We start from the raw sequence: 15,687 nt of genomic DNA, 5'->3' as shown, positions 1-15,687 counted from the left end.
CTAGGAAAACCTAGACTATGACCATGTTAGTCGGTAGGTGTTAACTGTGTGAGCAAGTGAGAGAGATGCCCTTACCTGGTATTTTTTGATAAGGTGCTCAACAGGTTCGCCGAGGTAGATCATCAGAGATTTGAGGATGCATTCTCTTCTGATGGTGATATCCACAGTCTACAGTTACAATGAATTCAAATGAAACATTTACAAAAAAATATATATATATATATATATATATATATATATATATATATATTCAGCCATGGATCCTACTGATACACAACTTATTCATAGATACCTCATCTAAAATCTGCAAGGTCCTGGTAATCTTCTCTTTCCCAACTCCTCCCTTGCTCCTGATGACCTCCAACAGTTTGGTGGAGTGCTTGTCCAACTGCGCCAAGAACTTTGTCTCCAATGGAACTGTTGTGATACGCATGAACTCGGCATTGATCTAAAAAGTAGAGCATACAGAAATAAGTTTAGAAGTTTGAAGAAGATGGTGAACACAAAATGGAATCACCAGCACAACCTTACTAAATTATTGCCAACAACAAAAACTCATAAGTGAATCAACAGTTAGGTCTAAAAATGTTCAACTGTAAACGTCTTCAAACAACACGTGCTGTATTGCTCTCTATCCCTCGCGCATATTAATCAAAATCAATTGTCACGATAGTAAAAGGTCGGAAGACCGCAGTTTCACGTGGAGCATTTAGAGAGAGACTCTAGGAACAACATCTCAATGAACAACATCTCAAGACTAAATTATAAAGGCCTGTCTCATATAGACGCCTGTCTCAAATACAAGCCGGTGCAGTTCGACGATTTGGGAAAATAAAAGCCCGGGCTATTATTTGAAGTTTTACGGTACATTAATCTCGGCAAATAAACATTTTCTAGGCTCTTCGCGCCACTGTTAACTATTAAAAACACCCAGCAGAACAAATGCAATTGAATTCACGAACATAACATTAGCTGTAACGTTAACTAACTTGCACGAGGTAACTTTATCTAACGTCAATGCATTTATTATCCAGTTAGCTAACGTTAGCGTCATATAATTTACATGCCATCAAGCGTGAGTGCTTAAATTACGGCCAGAGTCAAGGCCAGCCAGGTATACATTACTTGGAAGAAAAAAAAACGTTATTGGTATACAAAGTGTATTGTTTTTACCTTACCAGTATCAATGTTGCTCGTAGTTCTATTGTGTCTTCTTCTGGTCTGTTGAAGTGTACCGTCACGGCCGCCGCTCGACAGATTGTGTGCGTGTTCTTCTCAGACAGTTCAACTGTGACGGACGTTTTTTTTTTTAATGCTTTATTTAAACAGGTCAGGTCAGAGAGCGGGATCTCCAACTCAACAATGCGCATGTGCAAATCATGCTTAATCTAATAAAAATGCTTTGATCCAATGAATAAATTCAGTTTAATGTCCCGCTGCAAATTTATATTGTATCCATGTAAAAAAATGGATTCAACCATACATATAAACTAAAATGTTTACTTTAAATGAAAAAAATAATAATTTTAAGCTATTTCAACGAGAAAATACACATTAAACGAACAACAGCAATGTTAGACTTTTTTCAGTGTATTTTAAAGACTTGGCATTTACAGTCTATCCTTAAATCCATATTATTATTATTTCCATCAGATCTGGCCCAGATCAGTTTTAGCACTTTTACACATACATAGCCGACATGGGCAACACATCCCTGAAGTAATATGAAATTGCCTTAACTTAGGAAAAACACCCCGTCTTTTTGTAACTATAATTAATTTCAAATGTCCCGCATTGGCATGGAAACAACTTGTTGCTTTTGTCTCCCATTTCCAAAGCGGTGCTGTTGAGCTTTTGTGAAGTTCTTGTGGAAAACTCTGCCTGCAAAAGTTGGCTGGAGCATATGGCGCTCTGTTTAAATGCGCAAGGTTCTTATTAAAAGAAGGTTTCGTTGTAGTATGTGGGAAACTATAGAGGGAGTGAGAGTCCATTGGCCGTGTTCCCGGCCCATCTGCAGCCCGGGCTTGCGGATTACTGTTTGTTAATGATTCAATCAGCTGTGTGCCGAGGAATGTGGAGCGATTTAACCTGAACTTCCCCAGGTGTGCGGCGGCGCCGTTCAGTCTGCGCCCTCCCCTGCTCTTGGCACAAAGCGACACACACACACACACACACACACACACACACACACACACACACACACACACACACACACACACACAGAGGCCGTGCCTCACAACGCGAGGCTTGCAGCTGCGCGCATCGCACCGCAGGGAAATGAGAAAAACATTGCACCAGGGAGACGAAATAAATCTTATAACGAACTGCCTTTTTCTCGGAAAGACTTAACCCTTCCGCCACCCACTATTTAAATACAAAGATGCGTAAGAATGAGTGAAATTAGCCTATAGACTTTTAATAGAGTTTAGACAAGCTACAACTCGCTAAAAATAGCTTGTTTTAAACAAGCTGCTGTTATTACTTAAACATTTCAGTAATTTTGCTTAAATGGGTTAAGTGGTTGCCACTTTTTCAACATAGGCTATAGACATTTTAATTAACACCACAAATCTACCAAACTTTGCCATTTATTTTGCTTACATGTCAGTGTAGTTATATCTTTGACCCATTTTAAGATTAAACAAACAAATGGAGGTTGTTCAGTTTTTAATTACTCTAAGTGGTAACCTGCAATTGTTACCTCAAAGATCCATTTCTACTTGATCTAACCCCCATTTAAACTGCTTTCGTTGATGTAACCCAATATGTCAAGTTGGTTTCAGTCATTAAAACAACATTTATGACTTGGAAGTAACCCTGTTAACTTTAGTTACCTCACAAAAATGTGAAGAGGTCCAAGTTGATTTCAAACACTTAACTAGGGTTAAAACTCAACGTTTAATGGGTTAACTAATGGCCTTTATCCTTGTGGGACAAATTAAAATGGTAGGTGTCAGTAATGAGGCTTCATGTGACAGATTAAATGGTATTTTCCCAGTTGTCTCTCACAAACACACAACACAGTATTGACGAAGCAAGTCGCAAAGAGGTCTCATTTTAATAATAAAAAAACCAGATACATTGTAAAAAACACAATAAAGCGTTCACATGTGTGTCATTGTAATATACAATACATTCTTTCGCTCAGTAATCTGAGAAAACGATCTTTAAAACAAAATATAACATTTTCGAAAGGTTATGAAAACATTGGAGAATCTTTGACCGAAAGGGAAGTGTACAAACAAGTAGTGAATAATCGCCATGGATTCCACGGCTAACACACATCAGTCTATGGGAATGTCTCAGAGAAGAACTGTTCACTTTGCATGTCCACGTATGTTGTGACTCTACGGAGTCGTTCCTCTAAAACGGGAGAATGGACTCTCCCAGCATAGTTCAAGGAGTCACGACGGTTCTGGTCCATCACCTCAGCACACCTAGTTCATTTTTCAGGATGCTGCACGTGTCAGTTGTGTAAAATCCGGAGCATCAACTTTTAACGACACATGATTCTGTCATCTGAGCAGCCATTCTGCAAGGAAATAAAAGAAACATCATGAGTCGAGTCATTTAACATTGACCTTTGCATGGGTCTTTTGAACGGGTATTATCCTGAGATGACATGTGTGGGTAAAAATAACAACAACAATATATTTGATATTTACCTCCACCGAGATGCTGGCCATTTCAGAGTTCTGGTTCTTCTTGCCAGGCTCGTCCAACTCCACCTGCAAGTCCCAGATGTAGTCGATAACGTGCTGCAGGATCTCCACCTTGCTGGCCTTTTTGTTGGTCGGTAGTGTGGGCACCAGCTCTTTCAGTTTGCTGTAGCAGCTGTTCATGTCCTGCAGAAACAGGGACATCTGCTCATCCAGTAGTGGAATCTTGCATTTGGAGATGGTCAGGCTCTGGTCAGAGAGGCACCGGACCACATCTTCGCTCTTTAGTGCGCAGGTAGGTCCCACAACTTTCATTTTGGCTGGAAAAAAAAATGTGACAACTTAGTCAAAGAATGTTCGTTGAGTTGAGGTGCTCGTACTCCTTTAAGCTCTTGAGTTATCGAGAGTTGCGATGACAGTTTACCACATGCTCGAGAGTAGAGTCGTTCGATATATATATAGCATATCGCGGCTTGTGGGCGTGAGCCAAACGCTTGTGTTTGCGGATTTGGACCAATAGGATCGCACCAAAGTCCCTCGCTGAACCAATGACAGCACAGCTCTGGTTATCGCAGTTACAATGTGCTTGGGGGATGGTGTTACAAATGGAAACAAATGTGTGTCTTCTGCGGATGATCTGTGGAAATCCAGCTGTCCGTGGCCTCAAGACTCCACAGGTGAAGAAGCAGACATATCAGCCAGAGAGTGGGGGTGGTCGAGGATCAACAGGCAATAGTTATTACTTTCAAATGAATCAAGCTTTCTTCGTATGTGGGCTGCTGCAAGACATAAGTCAAATGTTATTCTTCTAAGTCGCTGCTTAATATCAAATATTTGTATTAGGTCGTATTTGATAGGCCTATAATCGTGGTGCAATAGGGCATGAGACAATCCATCTATCTATTAAACACGTATGGGGTACAACGGGGCTAAAGGCACACCTTATTTAGTTTTTCTGGCCACAAAGTGTATAGATTGAAAAAAAATGTATTTATTTTTATTGCATATTGATGGAGCAACATAATGTGTGTTAAACTAATTAATAATGGAAGGTTGTTGTGATTAAAATTCTTTATAGAAAAAATAAATAAATGTGGGATTAGGGGTAAAAGGCCCCCGGGGGCGTTATGGTGATATCCTGTAAATATAGGGACTATTTCTAGGGTGCAATTTGTCAACTTAGGCAAATGCTTCTGAGACCGTAAGATGCTTTTTGAGTAATACATTTAGATAATGCTTAATTATCTTAATATAATCACAGTAGGCATTTCATAACATCTCAAGTATTCTATAAACTATTTTGATTGGATCAGTCAATGTTTTTCATAATCTTTTCCCTGCACTTATGAAAAACTATGTGTTTTATGGGGGAATTTAGCCCCTGCAAAAAGGGGGCTTTTTACCCCAAATACTATCCTTTCACATTTAGGACAGTTATTTAAATACTTCTCATTAGTAACATACATTAGAATGTTTTATTTTTTTTTAAATATGATATTAAATGACCTTAAAATCAAACTTAAGGCAATGCATCTTATGGATCAGGAATATTTTGCAGCGTATAGTGACAAACTGATGTTAAGGAAAGTACTATGGTTGTATCTGTTGCTGTTAAGTGTGGGGGGCCTTTAGCTTTGTTGTACCAAATTATGTATTAGGTTGTCACAAAAAATAATATTAATAACAATCATACCACAACTTTATGTGAAGGTTAGTTATAATATATATATATATATATATATATAAAGTAAAATAACGTTCTTAGAATGTTAAGAGTTGGTTCCCCTGAACAACTTCCAAATGGGAACATTTGGTGACCGTCCTGTGTTTGCTTTAAACTTTTTCTGGTATGCACATAAAGTATTAAATGGTCTATTACCCTACAGTGAATATATTATTTGTATTGTATTGACTTGCAATCATGTCATAACTCGCATTATAATGCGGGTAATCGTTGAAATTGTCCTTTATCAGTTTACTTTCCAGCAACGATTGTCTCATTTTTTTTCTATGAATGTGTTTTCTCGCACAAACTCCCAAATTCCCTCATGTGCGCGTCGCCTAGAGCGCGCACTCACACAGCTTTGCATTGCTCTGCTCTGATTCTTCCCCCATATTGTCCAAACAAACCGAAGCAGACTGCCGGGCGCCAGCGCCGTGACGTCACCCATTCATTCGGGCCTTGACGCCTGTCAGCCTGGCGCCGAGCGGGCGGTCTCTATAGCAACAACAAACGACAGGCTAGCATCCCTCCACTCTCCCCCATTCACCTGCGCGGCGCGGGATCCTGAGAACAAACTGGTCAGCGCTCATTTATCACTTAAAACCTCTGATGCGATTACCGCTCCGCGCACCTGCAAACTGCCATTGTCGTCTCTATAGACTCTTGTAAAGTCACTGAGAGTGAGAGACAAAGTGGAAAAATAGACTATTGAGCCACGTTTTTTTTTTAGTAGGCTAGTTAAATTCCTGGGATCCATTTTATTTTATTACATTTACGACATTTATTTTATTAATATTTTTCCGCAAATAAACTACAATGTGTAAATGCAGTTTACGCACAATTAATTAAGTATACAAAAAAAAAAATACAAAACAATCTGCTACCCTAGAAAAGGTTATGCATTTCTCTGTCGCATACAATGAATGCATATTATTGTACCAGTGGCTCGTTCACATAGCTGTACATCCTAGAAGAGTTCAGAGGGACTGGAGCGTTTCTGGCTCGGTCACAGCTGAGCGGGGCTGAGGGGAGGCAGGGGAGGAGCTGAACAATGGGAGTGCAGAATCGGGACTGTGAGAGAGAATCTCGGCTGGAGCCGACGAGTCTGGAGCGCCCCTCCACTCGCTCATCCCGCTTTTGTTCAGCTGCGCAAGCTATCAGCACTTCCTACCGACTCCAACAATAAGCTCTCACAGCTGGGCTCTCCAAAGCCTGTTTACTGCACATCAAGGCAAAGACTGTAACATCCCCCTTACACACACTCACACACCCTTATGAACTCTTGGTAACATTTTAAACATATCCCTGGAAGTAGTTAGAAAAGAAGTAAAAAAAAAAAGAAATACAGACTATTGTGTGTGTGTGTGTGTGTGTGTGTGTGTGTGTACTTTATTGTTTGATTACCTCATAATGCTGGCCAATGTACAGCAACCACTCGTTTTTATGACTTACTGAATTGTATAATAAAACATATAATCTACATCATGTTACAATTTTAGAAACCAGTGTATTGTTTTACAGAATATAACTCTGTAGTTGTAATGCTGAAGGTTGATATCTCAGTATGCTTGGCATTATAAGTAATTATTCTATAACCTATTTCATATAAGACATTCTTGTCCTGATTCATGTTGATTTTTTGGGACTGTTTTTGTGTAAAGTAGAATAAGCTGGTCCTTGATGAGTGTAAATACTCATCTTCTTCGTGAAGCATCTGCATGTATCTTTGACTTTCCCATCTCATGGGAAGAGAGGCCTTGGATAATTGTCCTCAAGGGAATCACATCCTGTCTGAAGTCATGTGATTGTTGTACTCAGAGGGCTGCAGTGTTCTGTGCTGTCATCAACTGGCTATGAAGTCTTCAATTCACGACACTACAGTGACACAAAGCAGTAGTCGCTGAAAGGAAGTTTGTTTTTTGTGATCAACTCTTTATTGTCTTTAGAAATAAAATAACATCCACTCAAACAAACAGACAGGGAAGGGGGAGCAACAGACATATTATCAATTATTTAACAATATGAAAAAAATGTATATATATATCTTTATATAGTCATTCCTTTATATAGTCCAATATGTTGGAAGAAAAACGTTGCCATGCATCAATGGTACTAGGTTTAGCTGAAAGGAAGTTTTTAATGCCAATTGGAAGGCAAGTAATAAGACTCGAGTGTTCGCTAACACATGAAATTAGCTCATTCATTGATCCATCTGAAATTACAAGGGTCTTTACCTTTTCTCTTTTGTGTTTATACTGTACCTGCATGATAAAAAAATTTAAATGCTGAAAACCTTTTTTAATTATATCCTCCAAACTAAAATTCAAGTATAATCATATTTTTGCAATAGCTCTTGGGAACACAAGGGCACACAATTAAAACACATCAGGGTCACATTTCTGTTGGTCAAAATGTTAACTTACATTTTAGCTGTAATTTGCTGTTTATGAATCATTTTGTATTCCAAGTCAAGTCAAGTGGTTTGATGATTGCTTTACTGTTTATAGTTTTGCTGAAAAGTCATTAAAGGTTCCTGTTGACAACTTACCACCATACAATTTGCCCCTCTTTTTATCATAAAAGGAGATCAAATGTGTGTTCATTAACCCTTAAACACATACTGGTCTTTAGTGACCTGGGACATAATTCCACACCCTATGCCTCATCCATTTTTGGTAGTTATGCCCACACCTCTTTGGTATTCCTCTATCTCTCTCTTATAAATAGTGTAGCACACACAAAAACGCAAAATATATAGAAATATATAGTTTGACAACCAGTTGCGTCACAGGAAATTTCAGTGTGAAAGTAATGAATCCTGTTCTAGATTTTTCCTGATTTGTTGCTATTTCTCTGTGATATATGAAAAATAATACATCAAAATATATTTTATTCTATTACTTTCTAATTGTCTGACACTATCTGGGTATTTTGTTGATCCATTTGTGATAGATATATGTGCCGGGTCTCTAAAGACCCAAATATGTGTCCCTTTTCCCAGCCAACAATGGTGGGAATGTTCAATAGTATTTTTGTGGCCAGAACTTTAAGACATGTGCCTATACAAAAATAATTTTCAAAAGCCAATATGAAATTTAAGAAATATTTACTAAAGTGTGACAGCTAACCCGGATCTCCCCTAAAAGCTCTGAGCCCATAGAATCTAATAATGTCTCTGATATGCCAATGGTCCTGACATATTCCACTCTTGTCTCTTATAGATACAGTTGTCCTGTGGTAGCAGCTTGTGAGTGCTGGTCTTCTATCTCGCTTATCCCCACACACTTTCACACTACACATTCTCCGCCTGGCTCCCACACACACTATCAAAGTGCCTTAATGGCTCCTAATTAGCTCCCCATCTGCTGGTGACAGAGCACCGGTGGCATGCTGAAGCTCTATTCAGAGAGTAGGCATTGTGTGCCGGGATCGTTTCCACTCCATTGGAGATTGCCTGGAGAGGACTTGGACCTTTGGGAAGGAATGGGACAGGAGAGTCGGGGTTATAGGGAGGGAGGAAAATACTCTGGACTCTGAGAGAAGCAAAGGGTGGGACTGGGGCGGGGGACTAAGAGGAGGCCGGTACACAATGGGAGACAGTGTTGCGGCTTGTTGCAAATCTAATAACGTTGGAGCTCTTTCTGTCCCCTGGATGCCCCCCACCACCCCCGCACACACACAAACACATTTTGTTTTCCTCCGCCCTTTTTCTCATGCTCACTGGACACAGCTCTCCTTCTTCAAGTTAATCTGTGACTGTGTCATCTTCTGGAAACAGACTGGGTTTTTTTGTGCTGTTAGAGGGGTAATAAATGCAACCAGACAGCACCATATTAACATCCTCGAAAAGCCACAGAAGTCTGAGTAGCATTAAAAGGGACCAAGCAGTAATAATATGAAGGCATTGGTGTAAAAGAAAGCTGATACAAAGTGGATATTTAGACAACCTGCATACAATTCTGCCCTGCAAAGACATAATGGATTGCGACAGACTGTTTTTTCTTCTCAATCATACTCGAATTCAGAGAAACTTTAGTGAAACTAAACTTCGGTGTTGGTGTAGTTACTGCATTTTGGCTTTGAAGGGAAGAATTACTGAATGCACTGTTTTCTGGATTTACTCTATCGTATATACACAGTACATCATTTGATTATTTAACAATTATATAAAAGTCTAAAATGCTCCAGTTGGATAGGAGTCAAATGTTGTAGACTCTCAACCTACCTTGAAAAAAGAAAAGTTGAATGATGTTCTCTTGCTTTGCCCTAATTTACATCACATTGCCAGTGAGTGAACAGAGATCCAGAGGATGTGTGATGTGTGTGTGTGTGTGTGTGTGTGTGTGTGTGATTATGGGAGACCAGCTGCTCACAGCTGGGGTATAATGGCCAAGTTTTGGAGGGAAGACCCTTACTACTGGGCAGCTGTCACCACCAGCAGGGGAGAGGGACATAGGCCATTTAGCCAGAGATCCTCTGGAAGGCTTCTGGTTGTGCTATACTACACTCAGAGATGTGTCACCTATGGCACCTGACACAGAGATGTGTCAGGTGCCATATACTATTTCCGATATTGTATAGAGCTGTCAAAAGGGGTGCCGTCAGCAACTATTTATGGTGTAAAAGCTTGTCGTAACTTGTTGCTTGTGGGATGGTTGAGTTGCATCAAATAGACTGATCTTTGTGTACTCAATGAATAGACAGTTGCCTAACTTCCGCTACATACCTATATGTGTTAAAATATCACCAAACTGATCTGGAGACAGCGTTCTTTGATACTCGATGATAGTATGGCCTAAAGATGGGTGTGATAGTGGCAGCTGTGGTTCCCTCACAAAGCCCTATTCAGAGCAAAGGGGACAATACCCAGGCCTGGTTACTCTCTCCTCTTCAGTTCCACGCTAAGATTAATTCCTCAAATCCGTTTTCCCAGTGGCAGTCTCTAAGAATGGGAAGCCCTCCTGTTTGTCAGAGCGTATTGTGCAAGTCGCCTGAGAATGAAACACGTTGATGGTTCTGATAAATGGCCGCCAGCGTTGACACAGTAAAGACCATTCCAACTCTTTTGTTTTCAGTATTGCATGTTTGTAATCTGGATTATTCTGGATTTTAAGATTGTCCTCCTCTGGGTGGTATGACACTTTAAAGATACATTGATTTGACCTGGATGGCCATTCAAGGAATATTGTTCAGTTCAACACAAGTTATGATCAAACGGCAGCATTTGTGGCATAATGTTGATAACCACAAAAAAACATTTTTTTCACTCATTTTCTTTAAAGAAATAAAATATTGAGTGTACAGTGAGACATTTACAATGGAAGTGAATGGGGCCAATCTTTGGAGGGTTTTAAGGCAGAAATTTGAATCTTATCATTTAATCCAAGCACTTACATTAATTATTCTGTTAAAATTAACATATTATTTGATCTGTAATGTTGCTTAAATTGTTGTTTTAGTGTTCTAGGTTTACAGCATCAGGTTATCATTTGAACACACTAAAATCATAACAACTTGCATGATATTTATGTCTTGTGGCTTTACTATTGAAACAGTGATTATTTTAATGTTTTGGATTGACCCCATTCACTTCCATTTCGAGTGCCTTGCTATATGCCAGATTTATTTTTATTTTTTTTAAAGAATAAGAGGGACAAGTGGAAATTAATTTTTGTGGTAATCAATATTATGCCTCAAATGCTGTTGATTAAGCTTAACTTGTATTGAAACCGGAATATTCCTTTAAGGCACAAATGGTGATTGTTTTTGAACAGCCCTCATTATCCATGCTTATTTCATATGTTTGCGCAAGTGTTTATTTTGGTAATCATCATGTTTTGTTATTGCATATAAAAGTTGACTTCCTTGACTGTGGTGTCTACGTCATACTTTCAGAAATGTTCACAACTGCCTCACAAGCCTCGGGATCAACAGGTGCAAGAAATGGCAGAAGGCAATGAGGCAATCTAGTCTGCAGGCAAGAATTGTTTGGTTTTGACTCACTGGTTTCATTCCTTTATTAGAGTGTAAATAGATTTGAAATCTCTTCAGAAAGAGGTAACTAGAAACTCACATGTATCAGGTGCTGCTGTTAGGCTGTTTGTCCACAGAGCTAAGGCAGTTAGCCACACCCTAAATTACACACACACACACACACACACACACACACACACACACACACACACACACACACACACACACACACACACACACACACACACAGAGCACAGGTGTTTAGCCTGCAGCTTTAGTCAAGCTACCAGTGAAGCTCATCAGCCATTTTGCCTATGTGTTTAAAAGTGTACACTCACAGCCTAAAGCTGCCCATATCAGTTCAGCTGCCCATCTGCCAAATGGCAGGGCTGTACTGTCAAAAATAATGGAGCTACATTTCAACTACACACCTGTTGTGTATAGGTTCTATATGTAAATTCAGCCAACTCCCACAAAGTGTAATAACCTATGTCATTTAATCTCATGGGAAGATGAAGATACAGTGGGCCCCAAAAGTAGTTGGACACTTAAGCTAAACATGGCAAAAAGTGGCTAAGTACCAATTTTGGCTAGGTACCAACATGTTGAAGCTCCAAAAGCACATAAAGGAAGCAGAGTGAGAAACAGATAAACTTTTAAGTCTTTTTTTTTACTATAAATCTCCACTTTAACTTTCACATTCTTCTTCTTTTGTGTTTGACAATTCACATTCTTCATGCATATCACTGGTCAGGCAGGATAATTTACTGTAAATAAATAAATAAATAAAAATTATTGAACTGTTTATATAGCTACTGAATGTATAGATTTAACCACTGGAATCTTATGGATTACTTTTATGCTGCTTTTATATGCTTTTTGAGCTTCAAAGTTGTGGACCATGTTGACTTGTATAGCATTGTATGGACCTACAGATCTGAGATATTCTTCTAAAAATCTTAATTTTAGTTCAGCAGAAGAAAGAAAGTCATACACATCTGGGTTGGCAAGAGGGTGAGTAAATTAAAAGTGAACTTTCATTTTTGGGTGATCCATCCCTTTAAGTGTCATGATACATTACACAATGCAGTTTACAACGTGACCCACTATCTGGTGTTATCAGAAGAGTACTTTATAAATGTGAAGCATTCCTCAGTTTAGTTTGAAAGTCTATAGGAATAACCATGGGAATGAATGAGGCAACAATCTGGATGCAAAGATGCATCCTATCTCCCCTGGGCATTCTCACGGTACAAGAATGTCTCCTGCATAAACACACACACACACATACAGTGACGCTATCGCTTTTCCCACAGCCTGGCCTGAGCAACGCCACACACCTGGACACACACAAACACACACATGTAGCTGCTGCCAGACCTGACTTGCAGGAATCCAATTGTGTGAAACAGGCAGCAGAAGGTGTCCCAGTTTTTTACATTCTTCTCTTTTTGTTTGTATTGTTTTGGGGGGGTTCAGTAACAAAGGGTGAACTAGTGAACATTGTGTGTGTGTTATGTTCACACCATCTTCCTCTAGTGTCTGTACATGTCTATGTGCATTCATCTGTGATTATAGACTCAAAATTATTTGTGTTGGTGGTAGTTGGGGGTGGGTGGGGGGGGGGGGGGTCTGTCTAAAGAAAGTGAATGAAGAGAAGTAGACACTCAGGACTAGAATTAGCAGAGCACATTCCTCAGCTTTCCCTCGCTTTATTCTTTCTGTCCGTGACCCCCTACCCCTTCATGAGAAAATCAAACAGGTGGTTTGGCCCTGTTGGTGGGTCCGTGTTTTGTGAAGGTGGGCTGTCCCACAGCCTGTTGGAGGCACTGAAAGGCAGCGTCCCCTCTCAGCTCCAGCTTGAGTCTAGCGTCCAGTTAAAGAGAGCCACTCTCATTACCATCTCAATTCTGGGAACAGGCTAAAGACCTCAGCTGCATCCTTACAGGCAGCCCATATGGTGCTTGCTTGGCAACCAGGCAGGAGTGGACTGCCATACCCCCCTCCAACACACATTCTCTCACACACATATTCACATACAATGAAACACTTGAAGACCTGTATATTACATCTTACCTATATCCAAAAATGCTCAACATCACAAACACACTCAAAAATATATTCACATTAAAACACACATATATATAGTACCACCCATCGCACCACATTTAAGAGAAGATATTAAAGCAGGAAAGTTAAAGAAAGCCTAGGGCTCCTGCACACATCTCTTAGGGGGAACTGGACCACACAGCATTATAAGGAAGGACGCTTGGCTTCATATACCTTATACTGTGCTTTTGTAGGCCATCTCACCATAAACAATTGGAGTGGTAAAATACCCCACAGGTCAAATTGAACACATTGGTTGAACTACTTGGTTTGCATTAAGGCACCAATACGCTCGCAGCGAAGTTCATCTTCGTTCTTCGCTTAGAAATTAAGGTTGAAAAAGCCATGCAACGGTACACTGTTTACGAACATTCTAACACTGCACATGACGCTGTTGTCGGACATTTAGTGGAGCATTTACATTTGAGATGCACGCTGTCCTGTATATAGACTACATGTAAACCCTTACAAAATCTTGCTTGCAACTTGCAAATTGTACATTGTTGCCAAGAGTTATTGCAGGTTCACCACTACTGGTGAAGAGCTGCAAACTTCTGGCAAACATTTGTGGTGCATCACAAGCTAATTTGTAGCTGAAAATAATGAGTAGCAAATTTCCAGCAAATTCGTGGCAAGTTTGATGCTAGTTTGCCAGAACTCTAGATTTTTTGTGATGGAAACCGGCTTAACCAATGTGACATTAAAATGTGTTATTAATGACTGCATGCCTCATTCTATGAATAGAATACACATGAGATCATTAAAATTTGCTGTTTTAAAAGTGTGATGATATAAGTAATATACTGTATATGCAGTAGTAATGTGTCATTTGTCTGTTGTGTTCAGTGCTGGATTGGTAATCTGGAATACTGGGCATTTTCCCAGTGTGCCGATGCACTTTGGGGGCCGATCAGGGGTGGACTGGCCATCGGGAGAACTGGGACTAAGCTGAAATGAGCCGCGCGTTATGCAGAACGGGCCACAAAAATGTGCCGCGATTTGCCGAAGGGGGCAGCGATATGCAGAAAAGGACAGCAAAGTTTGAACTGGTAAGCTGTTTCGAACCACTGCAACAACATCAAAAACCTTATTTTTGGAATGACATCATATCCGTTCTCTCTTTGATTTCACTAGAAGTATATATAAGCACCTTTAGAGGTTTATTATATTGAGAACATTGAGCAGTTTACAACAAGGAAAAGTTTACTAATTTACAAAAACGTATCTTTTCTCAGCTGTGGTATCACATTATCATAAATCAACATGATTTATATATCACTATTACAAAATGTTACAACGTTAAACTTCCAATCGTTCACCTTTTTAAAAAAAATTTAAAGTTTTTTTTTTTATTAATAGCAAGACTCAGTTTGTAGCTTAATTGCATCATGGTTAAAATTAATTACACCAACTATTTTAAACAAAAACAATAATTTCAAAAGTTTTGCATTAAAGTTTCCTCCACTACCCCAGCTCCGCCTTTATTTTGAATATCAATTAATTATAACTATTCATTCCATTTTAAACAGCAAGCTAAAAATATTTACCTGTATCACTCTAAATGATTATATGAGCAAATGAACTGGAAATATTAAATAACAAAATTTATTTGTGGAGTTAAAAATTGTTACTTCCCCATTTTTACTTCATATATTGACTGATTTCACATTATATGTAATTTAATATGTATTTATTATTTTAGCGGATAGAAGCCCTTACCACCTGCACGACCCTTAATAAATATGTCAGGAGGAACAAAAGAGGTCAAAGCGTAGGGTGTTTCTCCAATTTGAACCATCAGAGAGACCGAAGCTGTGAGGTATTTCCTTCCCAAACAGAGGAATGTGCTGGATCAGAGCCTAATAGATACAGGAAACTAAAGGTGCATGTGTTCATGTGTTTGTGCATAAGAAAGTTCTCTATGTTCTCGTTCCATGCCAGTCCACCCACACTGAAGTTACAGGTCTCATCATGTTCACCCATTATCAGTGTTATATCAGTGATAATGACTCCAATTCGTCTCAGTGTAAGCTCTGCATATTTTTTCTAAGCATGATTCTATGTGTTTGCACATGCTCAGTACACCAGTCTCTTCAAAGCTGCAGCTGTGCAGTCACATATGCAACATGATTTCACAACATCCTTCTTCTCTCTTCACTGTAAATATCCTTTTTGACTCCCCCTCCCTTCCTCCCATTCGCTGGCTGTATAAGTGTCTTTAGT

At 39.4% G+C, this 15,687-nt stretch overlaps 1 protein-coding gene across 1 annotated transcript; it reads right to left on the bottom strand.

Moving 5' to 3' along the window:
* Positions 1–3,039: 3,039 nt before the first annotated feature.
* Positions 3,040–4,102, bottom strand: LOC127625672 (DNA-binding protein inhibitor ID-1-like). Its single transcript, XM_052100998.1, has 2 exons — positions 3,666–4,102; positions 3,040–3,532 (listed from the first exon to the last, which is right to left on the bottom strand). The coding sequence occupies exons 1-2, from the start codon at positions 3,972–3,974 to the stop codon at positions 3,497–3,499; spliced, it is 345 nt and encodes a 114-aa protein (XP_051956958.1). The 5' UTR covers positions 3,975–4,102; the 3' UTR covers positions 3,040–3,496.
* Between the last annotated feature and the right edge of the window lie 11,585 nt (positions 4,103–15,687).

The sequence above is a fragment of the Xyrauchen texanus genome, chromosome 32 (assembly GCF_025860055.1).
Source record: "Xyrauchen texanus isolate HMW12.3.18 chromosome 32, RBS_HiC_50CHRs, whole genome shotgun sequence".
Lineage (NCBI taxonomy): Eukaryota > Metazoa > Chordata > Actinopteri > Cypriniformes > Catostomidae > Xyrauchen > Xyrauchen texanus.
Note: the sequence above shows the minus strand (reverse complement) of the source record. Positions and strands in the feature narration are given on the sequence as shown.

Bases quoted from the DNA above. Each gene is read 5' to 3' on its own strand.
- LOC127625672 (XM_052100998.1), bottom strand. From the start codon at position 3,974: ATGAAAGTTGTGGGACCTACCTGCGCACTAAAGAGCGAAGATGTGGTC. The intron at 3,533-3,665 runs GTAAATATCAAA...ATTTCCTTGCAG, and splicing joins TGGCCAGCATCTCGGTGGAG to AATGGCTGCTCAGATGACAG.